Source organism: Halichoerus grypus, chromosome 14, assembly GCF_964656455.1.
Source record: "Halichoerus grypus chromosome 14, mHalGry1.hap1.1, whole genome shotgun sequence".
NCBI lineage: Eukaryota > Metazoa > Chordata > Mammalia > Carnivora > Phocidae > Halichoerus > Halichoerus grypus.
In genome coordinates this window covers 81405781-81431247 of record NC_135725.1, presented here as the reverse complement: position 1 = coordinate 81431247, position 25467 = coordinate 81405781, and the positions used below count along the sequence as shown (strand labels likewise).

At 60.1% G+C, this 25467-nt stretch overlaps 1 protein-coding gene across 14 annotated transcripts in view; it reads right to left on the bottom strand.

Moving 5' to 3' along the window:
- Positions 1-25467, bottom strand: part of DAB2IP (DAB2 interacting protein) — a 187654-nt gene that overhangs the window by 8944 nt on the left and 153243 nt on the right. For 11 of the 14 annotated variants that reach the window (XM_036107800.2, XM_078061721.1, XM_078061718.1 and 8 more), the window contains 10 exons: positions 18022-18175; positions 16260-16358; positions 14907-15461; positions 11590-11734; positions 11359-11503; positions 8949-9185; positions 7097-7298; positions 5239-5417; positions 2539-3427; positions 1681-1833 (listed from right to left, as the gene is read on the bottom strand). In XM_036107800.2, coding sequence (XP_035963693.1) covers positions 1681-1833; positions 2539-3427; positions 5239-5417; positions 7097-7298; positions 8949-9185; positions 11359-11503; positions 11590-11734; positions 14907-15461; positions 16260-16358; positions 18022-18175 — 2758 coding nt within the window. Of the gene's footprint in view, positions 1-1680; positions 1834-2538; positions 3428-5238; positions 5418-7096; positions 7299-8948; positions 9186-11358; positions 11504-11589; positions 11735-14906; positions 15462-16259; positions 16359-18021; positions 18176-23600; positions 23760-25467 lie in introns of those variants that run through there. The other 3 variants (XM_036107809.2, XM_036107799.2, XM_036107803.2) reach the window with 3 other exon arrangements.

Here is a 25467-nt window from a genome sequence, read left to right as displayed (position 1 = left end):
TGAGATCCTAGCCTCCCAGCCTCTATTTGACCCTAAAGCAAGGGCGGTGGCATAGGGAAGTGGGGGCGGGGGGGGAGGTTAAAGGTAAGGTGGGGTTGACACTAGAATCAAGGGGGTGGGGGCCAGGGTGCCGTGACAACTGGGGAGGCAGGAAGAGCCTCTCCTGGAGTCCTAGGCAATGGAGACCTAATTCACTTCAGCAAAGGTTAGGAGGCAGCAAATCCAGATGACTGGGGAGAGGCCCAGCCTTAGCCCCAAGCTAAGCTCCTAAAGCAAAACTGGACCCATAGGAGAGCTCGGCTCTGGGAGAGATGACCCTGGCCCATCCCAAGTCTTGCTCAGCTAGCCAGAGTGGGGTAGAGAGGCTCCTCCCTGACAGAGGCAGTACCAGATTTCCAGGGAGCTCGAGAGAACAAGGCCTCCCCCAGATTTGCCTTGTGAGGGTTAGTAGCAGAGAAGATGAGAGAAGCGGTAGCTCATTCAGCCACAGACTGGCAAGGAAAGAGGGCCCTCCAGCTGCAGCCTGACCCCTGCAGTCATTCAGGTGGTCCTTACAAGTCACAAATGGGACTCTGGGTCCCCGAGAGGTGCAGAGCCCAGCCCCAGGCTCACAAAGGAAGCCTGGGCTACGGCTGGCCCAACTTTTGGCCCAACCAAACTCTGGCTCTTGGAGGACTGTGCCCCATGTCCCCTTGACATAATTATGGTGAAAGCAGGTGGATGCAGTGAACTAAGGGGATGGTGGAAGGTGGCGGAATGCAGCATGGACATGAACCTCGCCCTAGGCCAGGACGAGGGAGAGCTGCCACCCTGACTTCCGTGCCCTTGCCTAAGAGGCTGCTAAGGCTTTCCTAGGGCCGAGGCGAGGGCATCAGGGAAGTGGAAGAAGTGCCATTCTGAGGGGCCTTGCACTGGGCCCTGCATCTTCCTGGGCTTTGGCCCGCAGGAAGACATGAGAACGAGCCATGGATCCAGGGCAGTTGCCATAACAACAGGGAGAATTTGGGAGGACAGAAGCCCCCACCACCCCCCCCGGCCCCACTAAATGCTAGATGTGTGTGGTGGGTGGAATCTGTATATTTTAGAACCATTCCCCCCCCAGGGGGAAGAAAACCTCTCAGTAGCAGTAGGACCCTTCACCTAGCTCTTTCTCTCTCATGTCCTGGTGGAGACAGGAACTGGGCAAGAGCCAGGCTCTGGATAGGCGCAAACCCAGATGGGGGACCTGGTTGGGGGCGGCCCTCCCAGCTGTCTCGGGGACCCACACCTCTCTGCCTCCTCATGCATGAAGCTCCCCGTGACGGTCTCCATGTGCCTCTTTGGCACCCTCAGTCCTCAAGTCCCGGCCTCGCAGAAGCTCGGTGGCCAAGTCACTCAGGGAAGGGGCCTCCCGGAGGTCTGAGGACCAGGTCCCAGGAGTCTGGATTCAGTACAATTTCCAGGTGAGTCTCATAGAGAGCCTGTATAGGAATTCTGAGCTCTAAGCTAAATCCCTCTTGCTGCTCTTCTTCCAGAGGCCACTGGCTGATGTCCTCATGGGGGACCAGGGGTTGAGGGGGGACTGGCCATACGCAGGGAACAAGCAGCATCCCTCATTCAGGGCTCAAAGGGAGAGAACATTGCCAGCGGCCACAGGCAGGCAGCCCCGCCCTGCCCCAAACTGCCAGGGTCCAGCTTTACCTTTTCTGCTTGGCTGAGCTCCTCCTTACTCCTTAGCCTATCCCTGTGGGGGGGGTCTGGGCCCAGGCCCTCGTCTTCTAATAACTGCGCGTTCATGGTCAAGAGCCAAGCGGCCGTGCGGTCCAGGGCATTGGGGCTCACAGGTGAAGGGCCCTACAATGAAACACAGCTGTGAGGGGCTGGAGGGAGGCAGGGGGGGTGGCACCAGGTGAGTCACAGGGACAAGTGGCTCAGGGACATGGCAAGGGTAGGGGACCTCCAACTGGCCAGGCAACTACCGATACAGTCCCCAACTCAGGAATTCCCACTCCCAGATGGCAGCCTGGGCAGAGTCAAGAGCCCAGGTGGCCTGAGTGCCCCTCTCTGCCACCCAGGTGAGAGCAAATGAGCTTGGCCAGGCAGGCGGGCATTCAACCCAGAGCACATCTGTCCCACACACTGTGTGCGGCCCCAGAGTGACACGAAAGCCCTGGAGGCCAGCTCAGAGCATGAAGGTGGGGGTGCTGGGGGTCTGGCCGACTCCTACCCTGGGTGGGGCTTTAACAGGCCTGGAATCGGAGATGGATAGACCCCTCCCTCTTTCTCCCTGGCCCCAGCTGCCCCTGGGGGAACTGGCAGAGAGACCCTAAGGCCACACTGTCCCTGGTTCAAAGGATCCAGGCAGGGGCCGGTGGGCCTCGGAGGGGAGAGGGGAGGTGGTGTGTGGGGCAGGCTGGTGGGATGGGGCCAAGTGCGGCCGTGTTCAGCATGGGATGGCAGCTGAAGACAGGCGAAATGACCAGGAGCAGCACGCCATGGGTGGGGTATGATGTCCCGGCGGCCCGAGAGCGCGGCCTGCCCTGGGACAGCAGCACTGACCTGCTTGTGCACCGCACGAGGCTTCAGCTCCGGGCTGTCACCCTTGGACGAAGACGAGGGCTGCCGAAGCCGGGCTCCGGGGCCAGCCCAATCAGGCGAGGCCGATGCCAGGGTTCCACTTGAGGGCCGCGGGTACTGCAGGGTGCTCAGCAGGGTGGGTGGCGTCCGGCCACGGGGCGCAGGAGGGGGCGGTGGGGGTGGTGGTGGCGGCTGGTCGATCCTCCGCTGGGGGCCGGCACTGTTCTGCCGCGGCACCGTGGGCTGCCCGCCCTTCTCAGTCAGTGACATCTGCCGCCGCGCCAGCTCCCCGGGCCGCCGCGCCAGCTCCTCGGCGGTGCTGCTGAAACTTCCCAGCTTGGCGGCAGCTGCCAGCTCCTCACTGTTGCTGTGGGAGCTCAAGGAGCTGTGGCCCTCGGAGCCCGAGTCGCCAAGGCCACGAGGCGAAAGTGGCAGGCCAGCCGCCATCTGGTACACGGGGTTCTGGAAGGAGAGCGGCGCCAATAGCTGGGGCCGGCCGGGGGCGCCCTCGGAGGTGCCCGGCGTGGTCGGGGTCTGGCCCGCCCGCCGCACCGTGGCCAGCCCTGCCAGGCTCGCTGGGGCCGCCCGGGCCGGCCACCCGGCCACCAGCTGAGATGCCGGCGCCTGCCCGTCGGTGGTGAGGGCGTCGGGGCCCGCCGGGGAGCCCGCCTCCCCGTCCAGCGTGCGGGCATCTTGGAGGTCCACCATAGACAGGCTCTTGCCACCATTGGCCATCTGAAGATCAGGCTCGTTGGCTTCCGAGTAACTCGAGCTGCGGGCAGGTGAGGGCTGGACCCCGGAGGACCTTGTGACAAAAAACAAGTCCTTGTTTTCGGGGGTTGGAGACGGTAACCGGGTGAAATCTATCAGACTGCAGGGAGACAAGCACACACAGGGAAAGAAGGGGGAAGAGAAGAGCTGTGAATGCGGCCAAGGCGGGTCCAAACCGAGAGCCCCGCCAACCTGCCGGGGCCTGGCAGCCTGAGCCTGAGCTGGGGCTGCAGGGGGGGAGGGGGAAGGCAGGGCAGGGGAGAGGAGGTGCGAGGGCTGCAGCACCAAACCACAGCCCTGGCAGCACCGCCCCCCCCCCGGCAGAAGCCACCGCAGGGACCGAGCGGCCAGGACAGCACCTCCTACACTGCACCTCCCTTCTAGGGGCCGGTGTTGCTAGTCCCAGGCCAGGCTGTCCGGCACGCTCGTCCCCAGCTCAGCTGCACTTGGGACATTGGGTGCTGCGGCCTGGAGTGTTCTGGAAAATTCCCCTTGGCTAAACCCAAACCCACAACGCAGTGGCTCTCTGCTATCCAAAGGTCCGACTTCAAAGCCACAGGGGCTCCCGCAGCCTCTTCCCTCTTGTTCCTCATCAGACTGACAACCAGAGTGGGGACCTAGTGAAGCCTCCCCAACCCCCCCACCCCCCGCTCCCCGCCCAGCCTCCTGCTGACACCTTTGTCTGACTGGCAGGCGGGGGCTGCTGTTCCTGGCAAAAACAAGGAATCAGAGGAGCATCCAAAGGTGTGACTCAGGCAGGGAGGGTCTGCACCTGCAGAGGCAGGCCGTGCCCTCCCCCAGTCTTGCAGCCTCTCCCGGCCCCTCCCCGGAAGCTGGCTCCTTAGAAAGCACAGTGTGGTGGTAGGTCAGGTGGGCTTTGGAGGGAAGGTTGTGGGGGGTGGGGGTAAACAGGGCTCTGAGCAGGTGAGGGTTCAACAATGGGGAGCTGGAGCTGGCGTAGCCTGGGACGGAGAGGATGCCTGGCTACCTCTTAACCGAGGTGTGTCTTCCACCTGAACTGCTTTGCTTCACTTGGCAGGCTGTACGAATGGACCCCCAAGACTCAGAGGGAGCTGGGAAGTGGCACCTAGGCCTCTGCATCTCTGGCCTCCTCCTCGGCCTCCAGTCCTGCGTACCACACACCCTAGCTTCTTGATCTCAATGCCCTTGCCTGCTTACATGCCTCAGAGCAAGACTCAACTCCCGACTCTGCGGCCCCAGCCTCATCCTTACTAGCTGGCCCCTGGGAGGGAGTGCATGAGCGGGGCAGAAATGGTTCACTATAAACCCAAGTCTTTCAAAGGAATATCCTCACTTTGACATTAACATGGAGAACATTCTGCCTCCCTGTCCACCATGTGCTTATTTACAGCTCACTGTGCCTTGGGGCTGAGGTCTCAGACTGTGGTCTGAACCTCAATACCTCTCCTAGTTTCTGGAGCTCCCAGACTCCGAGCCTTGCAGTCAGTCACTGAGGCTCCTGCTGAAAACACACATGCTTTAGTGCTACTTCTCGAGATTCTGATTCAAACCAGGAAATACCATGAAAGTATTTTTAACACACACCCGGGTAATCCAGAGGTATTTGGGACCAAATGGTTCTTTAACAAAGCGTATTTCTCCAAGTCTTTGTTTGTGCTAGATCCTCTATATAGAAGACCTTTTCCACCAATGGAAATGTTACTTTTCCTAAAAAGCCCAAACTATGGCACTACCTCCTCCAAGAAGCCTTCTCTGATTTTCCCAAATGAAGTTTCACTGCCTATAGTCTGCATAACACATTTCAAGTCTCATCTAGCTTATCTTCTAAACATTTGTGTAGACATCCTCCTCCCCAGCTGAGGCTGCAGACAGGCTGAGCCTTGCCTGCACGTGTACCCCACGACAGCCGGTACGCCTAGCAGGTCTTACCCAGAGAGATCATTCTCTATCACCATCTTCTGCAGCCCGGCCGAGATGCTGCTACTGCCAGAGCCAGGAGTGGAGGCCAAGTCGTTGGTCCCTGGGAGCTGCCCACTGCCTGGGGTGCTCAGTGCTGTGTGGACATCCCTCAGGATTCGAGGCAGGGGCCCCAGTTTGGATACAATGCTCTGCAAATACACAGCAAGAGGCAGGCGTGATCCGTGGGGGCCACTTGGGAAGGCCAAGTGCACTGCAGCTGCTGTGGTTCAAAATCGCCAAAGAGCCCCTTGGAAAGGCAGGCCCTGCCCTCCCCCACCTGTCAGATGAAGCAGGTCTGGGAAGTGGCTGGGAAGGCCAGGAATCTGCAACTGAACGTTTTCCCCAAGCCTCTCAGTTAGCTCTGGGAGTGGGGGAGGGGTGCAAGGCCCACAGGGAGAAATGGGGACCTAACCCAAGCCTTTGACCTGAGTTTGTCCTCGCTCCGTGCTCCAGAGAAGGGAGCCCAGGTGGAACCCCAGATTTGCCACAGTGACACCTCCCTATCCGAGAGGCTTCTGGGATGGCCCTCTGCTTATGCACTGGCTTCCAGGACTGTGTGCAGAAAGGAAGTAGGAAAACTCATGTAGTCAACAGAGCACAGACTCGAGAGGCAAACAGCTCAATGTCAAGTCCTTGCTGCAGCGGCATCAGCTGCGACGGCGGCTGCCACCTCCCGTGGAGCGGGTGCAGCGGTTGGAGGCCGGCACAGGGACTCCGCGGGCAGCGGCCACTTGAGCAACTGGTGCTGGCAGCCGTGGAGGAAGACAGCACCTCGGCCTCGCTGCCATGACCCCTCCGGCACCTGTCGCAGCCAAAGGGCAGTGGATACTGTGAGCAGAAGGGAGTGCAGCAGCAAAGCGCTGGGCCGAACCCGAGTGTCCAGCGACAGTGCCGGGGCCCGTGCGCTCCCGTGCGGGACAGCGTGCGGCTGGCAGAAGGTCCCAGCGGCGGTGCAGTATGACCGACTACAGCAAGCAGGCCCACCGAAGTCCTCACTTCCCCGCGAACAAGAGGAAAAGCACTCTGTGCCTGCGTGGGTACTTCACACACGAGCAGAGCTATCTAGAAAGCCTCACAACCAGAGTGCCCTGAGCAGTCACCTCTAGGGAATAGGACAGGAGCAGGGAGGTCTTCCAGCCCTGTTTAGGCAGTAACTACTTTTGTCAGGTGGTCTCTTGAGGCCCTGGAAAGCAACAGATATTCTGGAAGTGGATCCTGGCAGGACTGGCCCTTGCTGCCAAGAACCTGTTCACTGTGTGGGCTGGGGCTGCAGGGGCGACAGTGGAACCCCAGGTCACAGAGGGCGCATGCCGGGTGGCTGCAGCAGGGTCAGAGGTGGCTAGGGAATAAGATTTTCAACTGATGGTCAAGGGCAATTCTGGAAAGGTCTGCACCTTCCTGCCTAACATGGGGAGGTGCAGCATCTTCAGAGTATACATTTTTCACACCAGTGGCCTTAAAACCTAAAGCAAGGATATTTTTGGAGACGCAGCTCAAGATGATCACATTTCTCCCAGGCAGGGAGCACACCTTCCCGCAGGAGTCCGTCCACTCAATTCTGAGTGTGCAGAGGCCTAGCTAAAGCCCCAGTGGGCAGAGTGGGCTCCCGTGGCAGGTGCTGGGAAGTGAATGGGACACTCCCCACCCAGGAAATGGGGCCCTGAGACCCCGCCAGTGCATGCTGACAGGGCCTGGGTTGGAACCTCGGGCTCCAGCACCTGGGTGGGTGAACACGCTTACCCCCTGTTAGTCTGGAGGAGCAGCCTCCAGCTCTGTGGCAGCATCTGGCCCAGCCCCTGACCCCCCGCAGACCCATGGGGCCAGGCACCTGCTCCAGCTGGCTGACGGCCTCCCAGAGCAGCGAGTGCAGACTAGAGAGCTCACGGCCCAGATCGATGTAGCCCTCGAAGCCGGCCGTGTTGGAGATGGTCTCAGGGTTGGAGATCTCCAACAGGAAGCGTTGCATGTTGGTCCACTCGTGCTCCAGGAACTGGTTCATGAATGACATGTACTCCTCCTTGCTGCCAAACCTGGACAGAAAGTGGACAGGGTAAGTGCCCCGGGGCCCCGCCCAGGAGCCCCCCTTCTCTGAGGCACCCTGCCTCAACTCCCACCCCTCCTGGCCCACTGCGGCTGCCTCCCATGCCACTCACTGCCCCCGCCAACCAGTCCATTCCGACTTGGGGCCCTCATTCCTGGCTAAGCCCAGAGACCCTTTTCGGGACCTTTCCTCACAGGACCTAGAATGCTCTGTGGCCCTCACTCCTCATGCACTGCCAGTCAATCTCCTTCCTCTTTTCCTCCAAGTTTCAAAGGCTTGGTGCACAGATGCCTTTCAATGCACGTTTGGCAGGTCTCTCTGCTGAGCTTTCAGACGTGCGCATCCATGGGCACCTCCTCTGTACTCGGCCTGGCCAAGTCTGGCGTCAGGTCTGTCGCCCCAGACCCGTGCCCCACCACCAGGCTTCCTATCCTAAGTGGGGACACCGCCGTCCCCAAGACAGCTGAGCCAGAAGCCTGGTGGCTGCCAGCTTCTCCCTTTCTCACCGGTGAGACCTGCTGACTTTATCTTCTAATAATGCCCCGCCTCACAGCCACGGCCTCCTATATTGCCACCCCTTGCCCCCCAACACTTCCCCTGCAGTTCCTTTTGTGGGAGGGAACCATGGCTACCCTCTCGGCCCTGTCTCTCAGCTGCCCGCTGTGCTCCCTCCAGCCCCCGTGCCCCTGGCTTTCAGGCTGACCAGTTCAGGACCCAGAACAGATGAGAGCCAGCCTCCCTCTTGCTTCAAGCCCTCCAGTGGCTCCCCCTGCCCCACCTGCACTTCAAGTCCCCGCTGACCTCCCGTATCTCGCCTCCCACTCCTCCTGGCCTGGTGATGAGTCAGGAATGCCAGGGTGCCTCATGCTGCCAGCACACGGCCCTCCCGGGGCCTGCCGCACCTCTGCTTCTGCTCGCCTCGTCCTGACACGCAGCAGGGGGCACATGTCCCAGAACGACAAGCCCGGGGCCCTCCTAAGAGGCCTGCGTGCTCCCTCACCGCTCTGCTGCTTATCCCACATCTCCCTCTCTGCGGAAATGTGGGTCCGGGAGGCTGGGGCCAGATGTGACTCAGAGCCCAGCGCAGAGAGGCCTGCAGCAGGGCTCCGTCCACACTGTGAACGAGCCCTTCCGTTTCCACCCACTCGCTCCAAGGTACAGCTGAGAACGCTGAAGTGCTTTATGAGCAAAGACATCCTTCACGGCATCAAACAAGGACAGTCTGAAACAACCTGAGAGCCCAACCACGCGAGACGGGTTAAGGAAATATGGGCCATTCTCCCTTGAAGGCATATTAATCATTCACTGCAAAATGAGGCTTATGAATGTTAAGTACACGGGATAATCCTTATGATAAAATGTTAATTCAAAAAAGCAGAAGGAAAAAATATCTCTTCTCACCTTTGAAAATGAAGGAAACGTACCCAAATGCCATGTACTTTTTGTAGGAGGAGGATGAGGTGTGGAGATTTTATTTTGAACAACAGGGAAGGGAAGAACTGAGGATGACAGGGCCAGAAGCGGGGCCTGCGTGCCACCCAACTCTGGGGCAGAAAGCCCCCCACCCCCCTGCCCCCGGCCCGGCCCCGCCGCTCCAGCCGGCGCCCGGACTCTGCCCTGAGGGGTGCCCGGCACTCACTTGGCGAAGTTGGCCAGGTTCTGGGTGACCTTGGCGATGAGGGTGAGGGTGCGGGCTGTGCGGTCGTCGGGGTACTCCTGCAGAAGGTTGAAGAGCGAGGGCGACATGATGGCCGGGCAGAGGAAGCGCAGGAACAGGGAGGCACTGATGAGCCGCTCGCTGATGTCGGGCCGGCCTCGGCTGCTGCACTCCTGCCGCCACGAGGCAAACACCTCTTTCAGCTCCCGGGGGAAGACACTGGGGGGGGACAGAGGGGGCGTCGGTCATCGGGCGGGGGAGCTAGCCCGCTGCAGGGAGCGCGGTGCGGCGAAGGCAAATGGAGGGCTTGGTGCAAGGAGCAGGGACAGCCGAGCTCCAGGCAGGGCAGTGGGCTCTCCACAAGGGGCTGAGGCGGAGGGGCACAGGTCCAGAGAGGCCAGGTCTCTGTCCCAAGCAGAATCAATGGCAACAGCCAGCCTGCCCCGGGGCTTCAGCCTCGACCTCCAACACCAGGCACGAGGTTCTAGGGGAGAGCGAGGCGAACACAAGTGGAATCGACCACTGCTCCCTGGACGCCATCACTGCTGCTGACACTCACTCCCTTTGCTTGCATCATATTCAGGAACTGGACAACTTCAGCAGAGCTCAGAATGACCAAGATGGGAATAGCCTAATCACAGGATGAGAACCCAGCTCTCCACTTTCTCGGCGGGAAGGGAAACAGAGGGAGTGACCCGCCCCCCACCAGCCAGTGGGGGCCAGTGGGGGTAGGCAGGGTTTCTAGCACCCAGCTGGGGGCTCTCTCTGCTGGGCATCCACAGCCTGCCTTAGTCAGGCCCCACTGGCCAATCTTTAAGTGGTTTTCCTATCTTTTCACCCTGAAAAGACATGCCTCCCGCCTTGGGACAGACCAGGCCCCAGCACTCCAGGGACCCTATGCCTGGTTCTGTCACTAGCTCAGAGTGTTCTGAGCAAGTGCCTGGCCCTCCCTGACCTTCAGTTCCCTCACCCTTACAATGAGAATAGGGCCTACCCTGCCAGGTTCACATGACCATCTCAAGGCCGTAGGAAGGAAGCCTTGATCAACTCACAAGGCTTTTGCCCAACAAGCCCAGCACCTGCCCAGCAGGCTCTCTACAGTGAATGCGGCTGAAGCAGCAAGAGCATGCTAGAGAGACGGTGACAGGGGAGCAGAGGGAGGACCTTTAGCCCTGGCTCTCAAAATGCCTGACCCAAAATGCCAGGCAGGGGGGAGCTGTGGAGCAACGACATCTGTGGATGGCCTTGTTCAGAACAGAAAGGTGCCTCTGGGCCTCTGACAAATATCAGAAAGAGGAAATGGAAAATCATCCACGGATATGTTTCCCTGTGTCCCACACCCAGTCTGCCCTGGGAACGGGGGGCAGAGGGTGAAAGCACAGTCCAGCCCAAGGGTGGGAGGTATGTTCCCAAAGAGTTCAGGACTGTGCCTCCACCCCCAGGTCGAGGGGTCATTTCTGGCCCAGCTCGAGGGGCCAGGCTGACCCTAGGTGAGTACCTTGTGCAGCCCAGGGGCAGAGGGACGTGGTAGGAGGACATCCATTCTCCTGGCTCTGGCTATTCCCTCTGCTCCCTGCCCAAGGCTATCAGTCACCTAGCAGGCCTATCCCTGCCTGTCTTTCAGGAGCTGCAAGCCATTCCTGGGCCTTCCTAGGTCCAGCCCTGAGCTGGTGGATCCATCTGCCCCGGGGTTCCAAGGATATGCAGGAAACAGATTTGAGCACAAGCACAATCCCACTCTGACGGGATCAGGGCTGTGACAGAGGTGCCCAGGAGGGGGGAGACAACCACGTCTGATACCATGGAGGGGGGCCACTGAGGGGAGGCAGGCGTAAGGCCTTCAAGCAGGAAGGGAGGCAGCATGAGGCGGTGGGCTGTGGGGTGAGTGAGGAATGGCGCGGGCAGCAGGTGGTGGGGTGGGGCGGCACCCCTGTGGACAGCTGAGAGGTCTCGCACGAAGCCATCCACCTGCTCCAGGAGGGTGCCTGAACAGGGCCCCGTCCGCCTCACTCCCTGATGCTGCAGCCCAGCACCCACAACAGCGGCCGGCACACCGACGGGCCTGCGAAGAGATTCGCAGATGCACTGCCACGTCCAGATTCTCCACACCACGGCCTACACAGATTCTGGGCCACTCCTTTACATCGGAGAGCCCACAAAGGACCAGACGGGGGCCAGGTCGGCGGGGGGGGGGGGGGGGGGGATTCCAATCCCAGAGCCACCACTTGGAAGCTACGTGAGGCTGCAGCTCGGCCACTGGCGCCGTCGTTAAACCTCTGCTCTGTCGTTTCGAAGTCAGGGAGAACGGAGCCGAAGGGCCTTGCCCAGCACCCTGCGGGCCCCCTGACACAAGACAGGCAAGACGCGGGACAGGGGCCCAGGTGGCACTGACCAGTAGGAGTTGATGATCTTGCAGAAGGCTAGCTCGCAACACATCTTGAGGTTGCCCTGGTGCTCAGGGAGGTCGGCGGCCGAGCACTTGCTAGGGTCTACTTCGCAGTTCTCATCCGACTCATATAGCGCTTTGATGAACTCACCTGGGGCCAGGAGGGCAGGGAGAGGGAGTAAGGACTGGCGGGCGCGGGCCACCCTCTGCCCACCTGCTAGCCTGCAACCTCCCTACCTAGCGCATCCTGCAGGTACTTCTGGCCCACCAGCTTGAGGTACTCCTCGATGGCCTTAGTGGCCAGCGTGTTCTCCCGGAAGATAAGGTGCTCGTTGTCCCCACAGCGGTCCACCTCTGACATCATCAGGTCCGTCAGGAAGTCCTGGGAAGGTGGGAGATAAGAGTGGCTGTGAGCAGGTCCGGAAGGCAGGACCCTGGGATCCCAGCCCCGCCCCCAGCCAGAAGCGCCTGCTTCTTGAGGATGCTCTGCTGCCACGCTGCTGGTGCCCACCCTTGGGGGCTACTGGGGGGTGAGCCTGGGCAGCCCGTGAAGGGGAGACACCTAGAGGTGATGACGTGACAGCTGGGTCAGGGATGGGGAGGCGGCCTCAGCAAGTGCATGCCACGTAGAGCCATGAGCTAACTGCACCGTGGTCAGACCCGCCGGACTCAAACCCTGTTCCACCCTGACCAGGCCTGGCCAGAAGACCAGAGCAGAACTCCCCTCCCATTGCCAACAGCGCTATTCTGTGCCTGTTCCCCTCGTTGGGTTTTAGCTCTAAAGAGAGCTCCTCCTCATCCCAGCCTGGGCCTAGCACCCACCCCAGGAGCTGTGGAAGACCTGTGACCTCCCTCCCCCAGCCTTTGGACCGGACTAGGCCAGACAGGCTCTGGTCAGTGTTGGCAGGCTGCTGGGAAACTGAGTGAACTGAGGGAGCCCCTGGCCCCCAGAGAGGGAGCGAGGGAGACCACCCTCCCTCCACTGTACAAGCAGCTGTCACCATCCACCCGCCCGTGACTCTGACGGGGTCTCCCATACCAGACAGACTTGTTCTGGGCCGCCCCCCAGGGGGAAACTGGCCAGATGCCCTGGAAGGCAGTGGGCCAGGGCTCAGATGGCGAGAACACAGTCCTCGGCTTGGGTGGGACCTCACTGCTGTGGGTCCCAGACTTCTGGAAGGCAACTGTGAAGCTGATGAGTCTACAGGTCCCTTACACAGCGTCATGGGAAGACCCTGAGAGGAGCCTGAGCCCACGCCCTCCCTCCTGACTGCAAAGATGCGGTAAGGTGAGCCTGCCTTCCTCAGGAGCCCCTGCCTCCTCATGCCCTCAGCCAACCCTGTGACCTGGGCGAGGGGAAGACAGGGAATCAGAGACGCAGGGGAGGGTGATGGAGGTGGCAAGGTGGCTAGCATGGGCCAGGGTTTCTGGTGCTCTGGAAATCCCTCCCTCCAATATGCATGACTTTGGGCCCTTTGAAATCACAAGTGGCCCCTGAAAGACAGAAGTGAGTTCTAGGTGCAGGAAACCTACTGGCCAAAGGAGGAACAGTAGGGACCGCAGGAGGAGAGGGAAGGGGCCAGTGCTTCTCTGGGTACCACCCAACCTGAGGACCCCTTCCTGCGCTACACATGACCTGTAGGGCCCCCTCCTCTGAACACACAGGAGCAGAGCCAAGTACTGCATGGGCCTTGCAGCTCCACTAGGCTCCTGTTCACGGTCACAGGTCTTCCACAGCTCCTGGGGTGGGTGCTAGGCCCAGGCTGGGATGAGGAGGAACTCTCTTTAGAGCTAAAACCCAACGAGGGGAACAGGCACAGAATAGTAAAGTGACCTGTCCAAGTCCACACAACTACCTGGGCCAGATCTGGAGTGGGGATGGCAGGAAGAAGCCTTGGAGTCCAAGGACAGGAACTCTGCAAAGCCACGGCCCTGGAGGGCAGAGCCCGGAGAGAGGGTAGGAAGGTGCTGAGATGCCCACTGATACAACCTTTACCTTGGGATTATATTATATAATTATAAATAATAAATATAAATATATATATTATCAGAGAGTGAGCTCATATGTACATCACCCCAGCACGAGTTACTTTCTATCCTTTCGCCTAATGATCCCCCAGGCCCACTGAGGGCGGGTGGAGCCTGGCTTCCAACTCCCTCCACGGTGAGCACCATGGGCCCTAAGAACAAAGGTCACTGCGGATGGGAGGTGGCTTTCCAGGCCAGCCCAGCTCTTGGGGGTCGGGTATTGAAAGAACAGACACAGCAGCAGAAGAGGTCTCCCTCGCTCCCTCTCTGGGGGCCAGGGGCTCCCTCAGTTCACTCAGTTTCCCAGCAGCCTGCCAACACTGACCAGAGCCTGTCTGGCCTAGTCCGGTCCAAAGGCTGGGGGAGGGAGGAGGAAACTCAGTGCCCCTCCCTCCATGGAGACCACACTGAGAAAGTCCCTCTCCTTGAGGGCGGCCACCAGGCAGGGGGGCTCTGGAGGGCCCAAAGACTTCTGGGAACAGGTAAGAGAATAAGGGGCCCTGATGGGAGTCGAGCCTGGGCCCCCAACCTGTGTCTCCCACCGCCCCAGACTGTGAGGGCTCAGGACCTTGACACATGGCAGTCCCTCACCTCCATCACAGGCCACTTGGCTCTCAAACCATACCATGTCCAGAGGGCAGAGGCCCAGCTCCTTCTTTTTTTCTCTTAAACACATGTAAGAGATTTGTGTTTTATTCTCCTATGACACAGGCCAGCACCCGAGGCCTTCTGCAATGCCCAGTCCCTCTCCACTGCACCCCCTTCAGGTAGCTCCCCACCAACGGAAGGGGCAGGGTGAAGGGGTGGGGGGTCCACTTTTGAGGCCCAGAACCACGCTCCACTGTTCTGGGCAGGTGAGCCGTGGAGAGCCTTCCTGAAGGAGACTACTTGTCTCCAGAAGAAGGTGGGAGGGGCTGACGCGTGGCCTGGAAGATGAAAGGAGGTGGGGGGGGCAGAGAGGTGGGGCCTTCCAAACCTACGGGGGGCCTGCCGGATGGCTCTGGGACAATCCCCGTTCCGCGGGCCGTGCGGCTGGGGCAGCTGTCGCCATAGCTGGCTGACTGCCGACCAGCCCTGTGCGCACCGTGTGTGAGCCTACGTGTCTGATGTGGGAGGGCTGAGGCTGGGGGCTAGGACAGGCTATCACACGGCAGGGATGTCACCTGAATGCTGCCTCACTGGGCGTGTGTCTGGGAGAGGCTGGCTCCCCCTGAGCTTCAGAGGTCAGCCCTCAGGTGCAGCGGGGAGGCTCCTCAAACCACCCCTTCGCTGTAAGCCACAACCCCACCCCTCGGCTCCCTGTGTGCATCAGCGATCAGCTCCAACCATGGAGGAGGGACAAAAAGCCCCCCACTCTGTGGCGCAACTCTTGGGTTTAGGGAGCCCACCTGGCTGTGACAGGTGTCCCTGTGAGAGCTGAAATCTGTGACTCGAACACGGGGAACAGCGGGTAATCTAGTGCCCATCACCAGGCCTCCGCGTGGGGCCACACAACGTGGAGGACCCCCCTGTGCCCACACACGCACCTTCACTTTGCCCGTGCTCTGCAGAATGTGCACCAGGGCCGATGCCATCTCTTCCTTGGTCTTGGCGCTGAGGATGGGCTCGAGGGCCGCACAGAGCCCCAGGTAGTGGTTGGTGATGTGCTCGGCAAACTCCTTGTACATCTCCATGGGCAGGATGGTGATGGTCTGGTAGCGCGCCTTGATGCGGATCATGGGCCCAGGGCCCTTGCCGCCCTTGGGGTTGGGTGTCACCACCGGGTACCACTTCTCCACAAACTGCCGCCCGGCCACGGAGGCAGCCGGCAGGCTCACCAGGCCCAGGTAACTGTTGCGCTCCTTCTTCTTCTTCTTGTCCGTCTCCCGGTACAGGTGGACGGTGACGGTGCGCAGGGGCGGCAGGTTGTGGAACTCAAAGTGCTCCCCCCAGAAGACATTGTCGGTCTTGAGCTTGCCCGTGGTGCGGGCGTACAGCACGTCATCCAGGCACAGCTCACACAGGTACTTCTTCTTGGCCGGCAGGTCCTTGGCCTCGATCACCCACAGCTTTAGGATGTGCTCCACACGCCGGCTGTTGTCCTGCACACGTACAAGGGGGCCGCGCTCAGACCCAGGAGGGGCCCGGCCCCAACACGGGATCGGGAGGAGGCAGGGACAGCTCTGGAGCCTGGCGGACAAGGGGCCAGGTCTCTGCTCTGCCTTGTACTAGCCCACTGACCTTAAGCCTGTGACTTAACCCAAGCCTCGGTCCCTTTTCTGTGAAATGGGAACAAAACAGAGTGACAGACCAAGTAAGAGGTTGGCACAAGGCCTGGCACACAGCAGGCGACTGTGCCATTTACCAGCTCGTCTGCAAAGTCACTTAGAGGTGACCGCTGCTAAGGCCCCTCCCTTAGTGAGGTCACGGCGACCAGGACTCAGCCCGGGCCCTGAAGGCAGCCATGGAGGCAGGCACGGAAGCAGCCAATTACAGGAGGGGATCCATGAACTCGATGGGAGAAGCTGGGGGCCCACCAGCCTAGGCCAGTGGTGCTCCTCTGAAGGAGACGGCTGTCCAAGCTAGAATTGGGTGCATACGGAACCAGCCTGGGGGCGGGGGGAGGGACGGGGACATGAATTCCAGGCAGCAGGGCACCACACCCAAGTCCGGAACAGCCCCGTACTCCATCCTCTGGCCCAGCCTCGTCCGTGCGCAGCTTTGAGGACGGAGGCCCATGGCCTGAGTCAGCCTGGCCACCTAGAGCTCCTCCTTCAGGGCCCAGCACCACTGCCCACTGGGGCGCTGCTTCCACCACCCCCCCCATCGCAGCCTTCACCAGAGATCCCTACTTCTATCCCTCTTGCCAGAGTCTGCGTCTGCTCTGGGTCCAGGCTTACCTTGTTGGGGTGTACCGCTCGCCGGAGGTTCTCCATCCACTTATCCCGCTCGGCTGCCGATCGGCAGGAGAAGCACTTGCTTCCTGACGACGTCGTCACCTGGGGGGATGGGCAGGATAGTCACAGAGGAGGGGGACACAGCAAGGCTGCTATGACGGAAGACCTCTGGGCCTTGGGGGACTTCAGCTGCCAAGTCTGCGCCACAGCCACAGGGAGGGGGCAGAACAAGGCTCACAATGACAGCGTTTGCAGGTGACACACTGAGACCCGAGGTCCCCAAGCAAGTCAACAACAGTAGGACGCCCATGCCTGTACCAGTCGGTGCCTGGTCCCGGCTCCCTACCCTTGCCTCGGCAGCCCTGTCCACAGGAAAGCACCTTTCTGGCTCCAATCTCACTCTCCCAGAGATGGGAGGAGAGAAGGGGAGGCCCCCTGCCCAGGTCAGAAGGCAGTGCTTACCCAGACCCGCCCTCTACAGGTAAGACCACAGGCACCAAGGGGACAGCCACAGGTAAGCACAGAGCATCAGCTCAGTCCTCAGCTGACACCTTCGGACGGGCCTTTGGCTAAGTGGCAGTGACAACAGTGATGGTCACAGAAACCTAACATTTTGGGGGCCACACTGGAGAAATGAGAATTGGGCTATCTAGGCCTGCTGGGCCCTGGGGTCCTCCTGTCTGACTGTTGCTCATCCTTCGTCTTCTCCAGGTGAGGGAACCTGACCCAAGCAGCTCCTACTCTGTTCCTGCTGTGCCCGACACGAGGCCAAGGGCTCTCCAGGGGGAAAGCAGACTCCTTATCCAGCCACTCAAGGGCATGCACAAAACAGCATCCCCGGCTGTGGACAAGTGGACAGGCATCGTCTTCAGCCCGTCCCAGGCAAAGAAGTCAGAGCCTGGCTGGACCAGGAGTCTTGAACCAGAAAGGGCACCCAGTGGGCACAGGGTATGGGGCAGGTGCCAGGCCCCATTCCATTCTTTCCTCAGGGCAGGGGTGCCTGGAGGTTGTCCCTGAGTAGCTGATTTTCATTACCAGGCTCATTCCTCTATCAGAGAGCTCCCCTAATCATCCAAGATTGTTGGGGGTGGGAAGCTTCCCAGAAACAAAGGTGGGAAGAGAATATGAATAATTGGAGAAGCGATTAGGAACGCCCAGGAACACCTGCAACATTAGCTACCCTGGTCCTGGTTTGGCCTCGGGCTTGATGTGTGGCTGCTGACATCTTGAAAACTCTGGGCCTCGGCTTCCCCATCTACAGTGAGGGACTGGGCAGGTCACAGCCTTGCACACCCCATACAGGTTGGGTGGCTGTCCCTCTGCTTTCAAACCTCGGGTCACAGAAAGCTAGGGCAGGAAAGGTTCTGGCTCTCATCATGCAGAAAGGGAGGCAGGCCTAAAAAGGGGGGTACATTCCACTACCCCACAATGTATTTGAAGAGTTTCTGAGGAGTGAGTAGGCTCTGGGGCTTAAGCAATTCTATACAGGCTTTCACTCCCTTCACCCACTGGGGCCTTGTGCCCCTGCACATGGAAGACTGTGCTGGTCCATTTTCAAGGAGCTCACGGAGCAGGAACAAAGTCCGCCATCTCCCACCTCTGCCTGGTTTCTTAGGAGCCAAAAGCTATGAGCAGATTCCAGCCTTGCCCCAAAGAACCTGGCCCCCACTGAGGCCACAGAGCACTCCAGAGGGGTGTCTGGATGCGACCTGGCCTCACCAGGAGATGACACGGTGCCCCAACCCACCCCTGCAGTGGAACTCACCTCGAAGCAGTAGTCCTGGCCCAAGATGCTGCTGTGCACGGGCTTGATGACCACCTCCTCCTCCATGCTGAGGTCCAGCGCTTCTACCGCGCTGCTGGGGCTGAGCAGGGACTCGTGGGAGCGAGACTCCTTCAGCCTGGGCATCAGATGGGACCTGGGGGTGGGCGGTTCTTGTGTCAGGCCCAGCCTGCCACTCCCCTCCCTTCCCCCTTCTCCAGGAGGCCTGTCCAGACCTCCCAGCTAGAGGCAATCATTCCTCCCAAGAAGGGGGCATTACAGTACTGGAGTTACAGGGACCCGCCAGGCGCTCTTCCCCACTGAGGGACTCTGGGAAAGTGGCTCAGCCTCTAAGGAAGCAAACGGCTGAGGATGAGGCCACCACTCAGGAACTGAACATCAGCAATGAGTGCAGGGTAGGGTCCTGGCCTTGGAGACCCACAGGACCCAAGCAACCTTCCCCACCTCCTTTCCTTGGCCCTGGTCTTCCTCCAAGACCAAAGTAGTCACCCATTTGTCCAGAACGTCACTGTCAACAGAGCCCTTTCTCATACAGCATCACAGTCCACCCGCCAGCCCCGCTCAGGGCAGGAGAACCACAGGGACTTCTGCTGCTCCCCTCCCATACATGAGGACCTGAGGCTCAAACCGAAGAGGATGCAGCAGTCTCTGCACGGTACCTAAGACAGAGACTCAGGGCCCATGTGCTGGAGCTTGGGGGCCAAGGCCAGGGTCAGTGGGCCCGATGCAGGTACAAAGAGCAGAGGTAGTGGGCCACCTGGTGCCCAATGGAGCCCAGACCAGGCCGGGCTCTGACAGACCTGGCCTTGGACTGGGCCCACCGCTCACTTTCTGTGTGGCCCTGAGCAAGTCACTTCCCCTCTCTGAGCCTCGGTCTCCTCAGCGTATCACGTGGAAAGCACCTCAGCTTGGTGGGGTCCTTCTCAGAGAGGTGAATGTCCCTTCCAGAGCCAACAGCACATAGCAGTGCCCCACGGAGCTCCCTCCCACAGCCGGGACCTGGGGACTAGCAGGACTGCTAAGCCCTCCCCTGGCATGGAAGCTGGGCAGGCCGTGCCCCTCCTCTTGCCCACAGCCCAAACCCCTGGAGCTGGCACAGAACCCAACTTGGCCTTAGCCCACCTAGACCTCCTTCCCCCAACACCTTCTGCCTTTCAGCTCCTGGCCTCTAATGGCCCAAGGTTCAAGCTATCACTCTCCCTGTCTCAGTAAAGACTTCAGGCAGGAAGATCTGGCAGGGTCACCAAACGCTTCCTGCAGGGCACAACCCTGTAGCTCCTATCTCCATGACCACTGGAGGTAATGGGGAGCTGAGGCCCACTACGTGGGGGCTCAGGAATCCAGAGATGAGCCAACAGGCCCTGCCCAGAGGCCCTCACAGGCTGGAGGCCACCCTCCACACCTCCGACCCTACACGTCCATGGCAACAGCCCTCTCTAACGTGGAGTCCTGTGCCAGGCACTCCATGGCAGTCAGAGCTGGAAGGAGGACCCCAGCCCTCGGGAACCCCACAGCCTGACCCAAGAGACCCAGTGAGCCTCCCCGCAACTGCTCCCCCATGCCCAGTATGCAGCTGGCCCAGGGCGAGGCTCCGATCACTCAAGCTGAATGGGTGCGTTCAGGTAGGACTCCTGGGAGCTCAAGGGGAATACACAGACCAGAGGGAAGCTGTGAGGCAGGCTGAGGTCAGCTCAGGGCCAAGCCAAACCCCCAAACTGCCATGTAGAGCTTAGTGAGGCTCAAGCCCACTGGCACGCACAGGAACACCGCCTCTGCTCCTCCAGCACCCCGCCCCCGGGAGGCAGCTCTCACAAACATGCACTGTGGCCTACCGCACCACTCAGCCCTGGGTGCCAACAGGCACCTTCCCTTAACGGGCTCCCCGCCCTGCTCCAGTGGCCCATTCTCCATCCCCATCACAGCATTGGCCTAGGCTGTGGGGAGGTTTGTAATCCCCTCAGCTGCAATATGCCACTCCAGGCAGCACACCACATGGGGCAAATTCCAGGCTTCCCTCCCAGGATGGGGCTTCATTCCTCAATGCAAGAGAGGCCCTGCCCCAGCTGCTAGAAAAGTCACCCCGCCTAGGAAGGGCTGGGACCCACAGGCCCCTACTCTTGCTGTCCAGGACTGAAAACCCAGCCGGCAGGCCAGATCAGGCTGCTTTCTGGCCCAGCCTGGAAACCCCTGCCAGGTAAGGATGCTGGGAGGGCAGGGTAGGGACCCAGGAAGTGCAAAGGGAGGAGCTGATGTGCTGGGGCTGCCCCCTGCCTGGAGCACCTGGATGAGGTGGCTGGGAGAGGAAAGGGAGGCATGGTTCAGCAGACTGGTCCTGCACGGGGAGACGAGGGGGCTCTGGTTTTACAGCCCGCGAGCCCCGCAGGTCCAGGTCAGACCTGAAAGCAGCAAGAGCCTGGAACCTATGGCTGCAGAACCCTCCTCTTCCTTCCTCACCATCCTGCTCCATAAACATGCCCCAGCTGGCCCAGGACTCCCCAGGAAGGTTCCTGGCTAAACAGAGGGCTGTGGGGAAACTCACAGCTAAGGCATCCTGGCTGCAGCTGGGCACCTGTGACCCTCCCAACCCCTCGTGGGCTTCTCCAGGCTGGGGGACCCGGGGCAGAGGCTGCACCCCCATGCAGCTAAGCTCACTGGGAGGAGTCGGAGGCGGCACCCGGGCCAGCCATTAGCTACTCCAAGGTCTGTCAGGCTGTTTCTGCACAGTAGAGGGCCCGGCTTGAAGCGCTGCGCCGTCGGGTGGGGGCAGGGCTAGAGGGCCTGGGCTCCGATTCTCATGCAGACACATATCCTTCCCACTCAGCCTGGAGTCCACCTGTTCCCCTCCTCCCCAAAAGGCTCCTGGCCAGACAGAAAAGGTGCACAAGAGGCCCCAAGGGAGCTGTTCTGCTGTCACCCTGCCAGGGTGAAAGCTCCTGGCAGAGGCTGAATGTGCCCCTGGTGGTGGCTGATAAAATGACTAGGGCTCAGGAAGGAAAAATGGTCATTTGGTCACTAAGTGGCCTAAGAACCACCTCCTCCAGGAAGCCAGCCCTGTCCCGAGCCTGCAGGACCCCCTAATACTCCACACCAGCCCGCCCCATCAATTAGTTAAAAGTAGGCCTTCACCCAGCCCTGCCTTTGCCTCAGGGCAGCATTTTGCCCACCTATAGGCTGGGCGAAAAGCCCAACAAGGCAGGGAGGGAGGGTGGAGGGCACCGCAGACTGGCCAGGCTCCAAGGGGGCAGCAAGTGGGCTCAGTCTCCCTACCTAGGAAGCTCAGTAAAAGGAGGTGACCAGGTGCCGGCTGCCACCTCGCTCCCACCCCACTCCCAGGAGGTGCTCCACTCATAAGCACCCCCTCCATTTGGTGCAGGACACCCAGCTGCTCGCTTTCATGTCCCTTTTACCAGGAATATGCATCTACCCATTTTACAGAAAGGTAAGGGGCTCAGAGGCCTGATGCCATTGTACACAGGGTCTCTGTGACCCCTGACCCCTGCATCAGGTCCCTCCCTGCCACTCCATGGCTGGGGTAAGAAGAGAAGGTGGCCCAACACTCCCACTGCAGGGCCTCCTGCAGTGCCCGGATTGGCTCATGATGGCTCACCCCGATGACCTCCTGTGGCCCCTGGAGATCAGAGCCACCACACCAAGGGGGGCAAAGGCCTTCACACTGCTGCAGCCCAGTCCGAGCTCATTCTCACGGCAACCCCACCAGGGACGCCATGGGACTACGCCAGGCTCAGACCTCAAACAGGACTGTGGGCTCCGTGCCCCTGGCTCCTCACCAGAGCAGAGCTGGTGGCCGTGCCCACAGGAAATGTCACATATATCCCTTCGCTGAATCCTCACAAGGCCAAGAGGCAGATACTGAGCTCACCCCCACTTCACAGGGGAAAGACAAGTCTGCTCCAATAGGGCAGGCCCAGGGGCTGGTCTTCCTCCTAGTGTCACCTCCATACCTCAACTCCCTGGGGGCCACTTCCTTATCTGAAAAAGAAGGGTCTTGCTTCAAACAAAATTCGACAGTAATGAGCACACACTGAAGAAGTACTGTAACGAGGATTTTCAGAGAGAGGCATTTCTCAGGCCCTGGAGTCCGGAAGAGGGGTTTCTGGTCAGGAATGCATGGGATTCAGTACCAGCCCCACCTGCTGGGGTCCATCTGTCTGTTCTACCTCACCCTGGACTGCTCTTCCCCAGGGCTCACAGCTCCCTCAGGCAGGCCTCCAGGCAAATGCCATCCCCTCATCCTATCCAACCTTCAACACTCAGCATCAGCACACCCTCCTCCACGAAGCCTTCCGGGACTCCCTGGAGACAGCAACCCTGCAAGTGGTCCCAGCAGCCTGACAGTCATCAGGCTATGCTGGGAAGGTCAGTCACAGACCATCTTCCTGCCTGGCTGGGGGCTCCTGGTGGGTAGGGCGGGGTCTGGCTCAGAACCAAGATTCAGGGGCCCCGGGGTTCCTAGCCCAAAGCCCCAGTATCCCAGCAGCCAAGGTCAGCTAAGCTCTGGGAGAGGGAGGAGTTCAGCTGGGATGGGGGCAATCCTCCCTGAGCCCTCAACCCTGGTGACTGGGAAAAGGGACAAAGACAACCCAAGCGTTGGTCATCACGGCAGCTGTCTGCTCAAGGTCAGGTCCCAAGAGCAGCACCCCAGTGCTCACCCAGAATCTGAGAAATGCCCCTGCTCTTTGTCCAGTTATGGGGAGCTCCCTTCATGTCTCCCAAGGCCAGGTGGCTCACTGTACCCTCCATGGCTGTACCCCCCACCACTGTCCCATCCCTCTGACACATCCCTGAGTCCTAGACACAACTGACTGTCTAGACCCTCAACAGATCCCAAGGACTAGAAGCCCTGTGTCCCCTCCCCAAGTGAGGCCATCTGCTCATGCCTTTACCTCCATGGCATGGAATCCTCATACTTCCTGGGAAGCGGATGGTGCCATGGTTCCCAGGTCACAGATGGAAGTGCCAAGGCCACAGCGTAGGGAGACCTGCCCTGGACTCCTCTGCTCCAAAGAGCAGTCTTGGCCAGGGCCTGGGGGGCAGTGCAGTAGAGCCTCTTCACCAGCCTTCTCTATCTGACCACAGTACCATCCTGCTAGATGGGCCCCTCTACCCAACATGGTGTTACTCCCACCCCTCTGCCGTCCCCTCACAGCCTAAAGAGAAACAAGTCACTGTGCTTCAACCTGGTGCTGAAGCCCTCCCTGAAAAGGCCCCTTCTCTACCTCCCCTCACACCACACCCTGACAAGTGACCTAGACTCTCCTCCCCAGTTGGTCCCCCTTTGGGGCCCTTTGCGCATGCTGTTTCCTGAAGCCCTACCACCTCTCCCCGCACCTCTCTGCCTAAGGAATTCTTTCTTTCCTGGTTATCCAAGCCCAGCCCAAGTACTGTGGCCACCAGCATGCTGCCCTGGTACCCCTGGGCAGACAAGAGCTCACACCCAAGCCACACGGCCAAGCCCCACGCCACACCGCTGTCCCACCTGTCTCCTCAGGACAGCCCACCAGAACTGAGGTGCTGCAGCCCAGAAGGGCCAGGTGGCTCACCTGAGACTGCATGGGTGGCACGCAGCCGAGGGAGATGTGAACCCCGTTCAGCAGAGTCTAAGGCCAGCTCCATCCGTGCCTCCATCAGCTTTCCACCACCCCACAGGCGGCTGAGCTGCCAAAGGCCACGGCCAGCTGCCCTGCTCACCATGACCCACTCATTCCAGGTCCAGAAGAGCCAGGGGGGCTGGCGAGGGTGGGACGGCCCCTGCCCAGGAAACGTGGGCCCGGCACGGGCACGGGTGGGGCCGCCGCTGGAGATATAGCCCAGCCCCAACAGCAGCTCATTGTGAGGGCCGGGGAGCAGGAACAAGAGGACATTGTCCCGGCTCCTGGGCCACAGCCTTATCTGATAGCCTTCCAGCCAACCCACGAGCTGTTTTTCAACTCCAGCCTTTTTTCTCTTGAAAGGTTACTAACACAGAAGTTTAGCAAATTCCCCATTATTCCAAGAAGGGAGGAGGCCCAAAAACAAAACTTGCGATAATTAAGAAGCCCTATCTGACATGGAGAGGATGTTCCCAGCTACGGGCGGGGTGAGTTGAGAGGCTGTAGAGCCTGGAAAATGAGAGGCTCAAAGTCTCCTTCCAAGTCTTAAAGGAGCAGAGGGAGCTGCCCTGCACGCCCCCAGAGGGCAGACCCGGGACCAAGAGAGGCCAGTCACTACTTGGGCACAGCTGTCCCCATAGAGGCCAGGCTGGTTTGGTTTTAGAGGAGTAAGCACCCTGTCTGCGGGAATGTGCAAGCAGGAGCTGGGAGCCCCCTTAGATACGCTGCAGAGGGGACACCTGCCCTGCTGGAGGATGGCTGGGGAACAGGCCGTGCACGCAGGGAGGCCGTGGAGGAAGGCCCGAGAGCAAAGGCACGCACACGCTCCCCACCCACAGCTGGGAACAGGGAGGAGGGGAGGAGAGCCTAGTGCCAACAGTGCGCAGCCATGGGGCAAAGCTGGTCTCCGTTCTTTAAAAACCAATCAACCATGATCACTTGTAAGTTAGTCAACTCTCCGGGCCTCAGTTTCTGCATCCGTAAATGAGGAGAATGACCTACCTCCCTTATAGGGCTGTTACAAGGACTCAGTGAGATAGTGCAGGTGAGTGCCAGATACCACTGTCCGTGCAGCTGTGAGCACGGCCAACGCAGGACCTACATGTCTGCAGGCTGATGTTTCCACGGTGGGTGACGCTCCTGACATTTGGGGTGATGAGGTAAGGGCTTCCCAGGCCATTTTCTGTTCCTTTCCTCTGACCACTCCGGTCTCTCACTTTCTCCATGCCTCAGTTTTCCCCATCTATAAAATGGGGACAAACTACATCTACCCAAATGCTCTGGGATGCCTCAAAAAAAAAGGTCCTTAATTTCCTGAATGAAAGGAAGGGGTGGTCAGCAGACCCCTCGAGGGGCCACTTTAACCCCTCTGCCTGTGACTCCTGAGCACAGCGTCCCCTGACCCAACCTCCCACTCATGCTTGTGTGGTCCACTGCCCCTGCCCACGGCCACAACCAGGCCTGGAAGGGGCAGAAATCCTGGACAAGGTTGGTCTCAATGGAGGAGGTGCCCACCTGAGGGTTGGCAGGACCGGCGGACTCTGGAGTCAGGTCAGAACATGCCAAGCTCACTTCTGTCTGTCACAGCCAGGCGGTCCAGACAGCTGTGCTGGAAACCTCTGCCCTCCAGAACTGGGGCACAGTCAGGGTGAGGGCGCCAATGTCCTGGGAAGCGAGTGGCAGGACACAAACAGGGCAGCGCCCCACCCAGAACATCCAGCAGAGCCATCTCTCCCCAGGCCCAGCCTTGCCCTGCCGGCCTGGGAACCCACTGCCGAGAAGGCCAGTGCTCGCTCCTGGCCCAGCTGCGGTCCCAGGG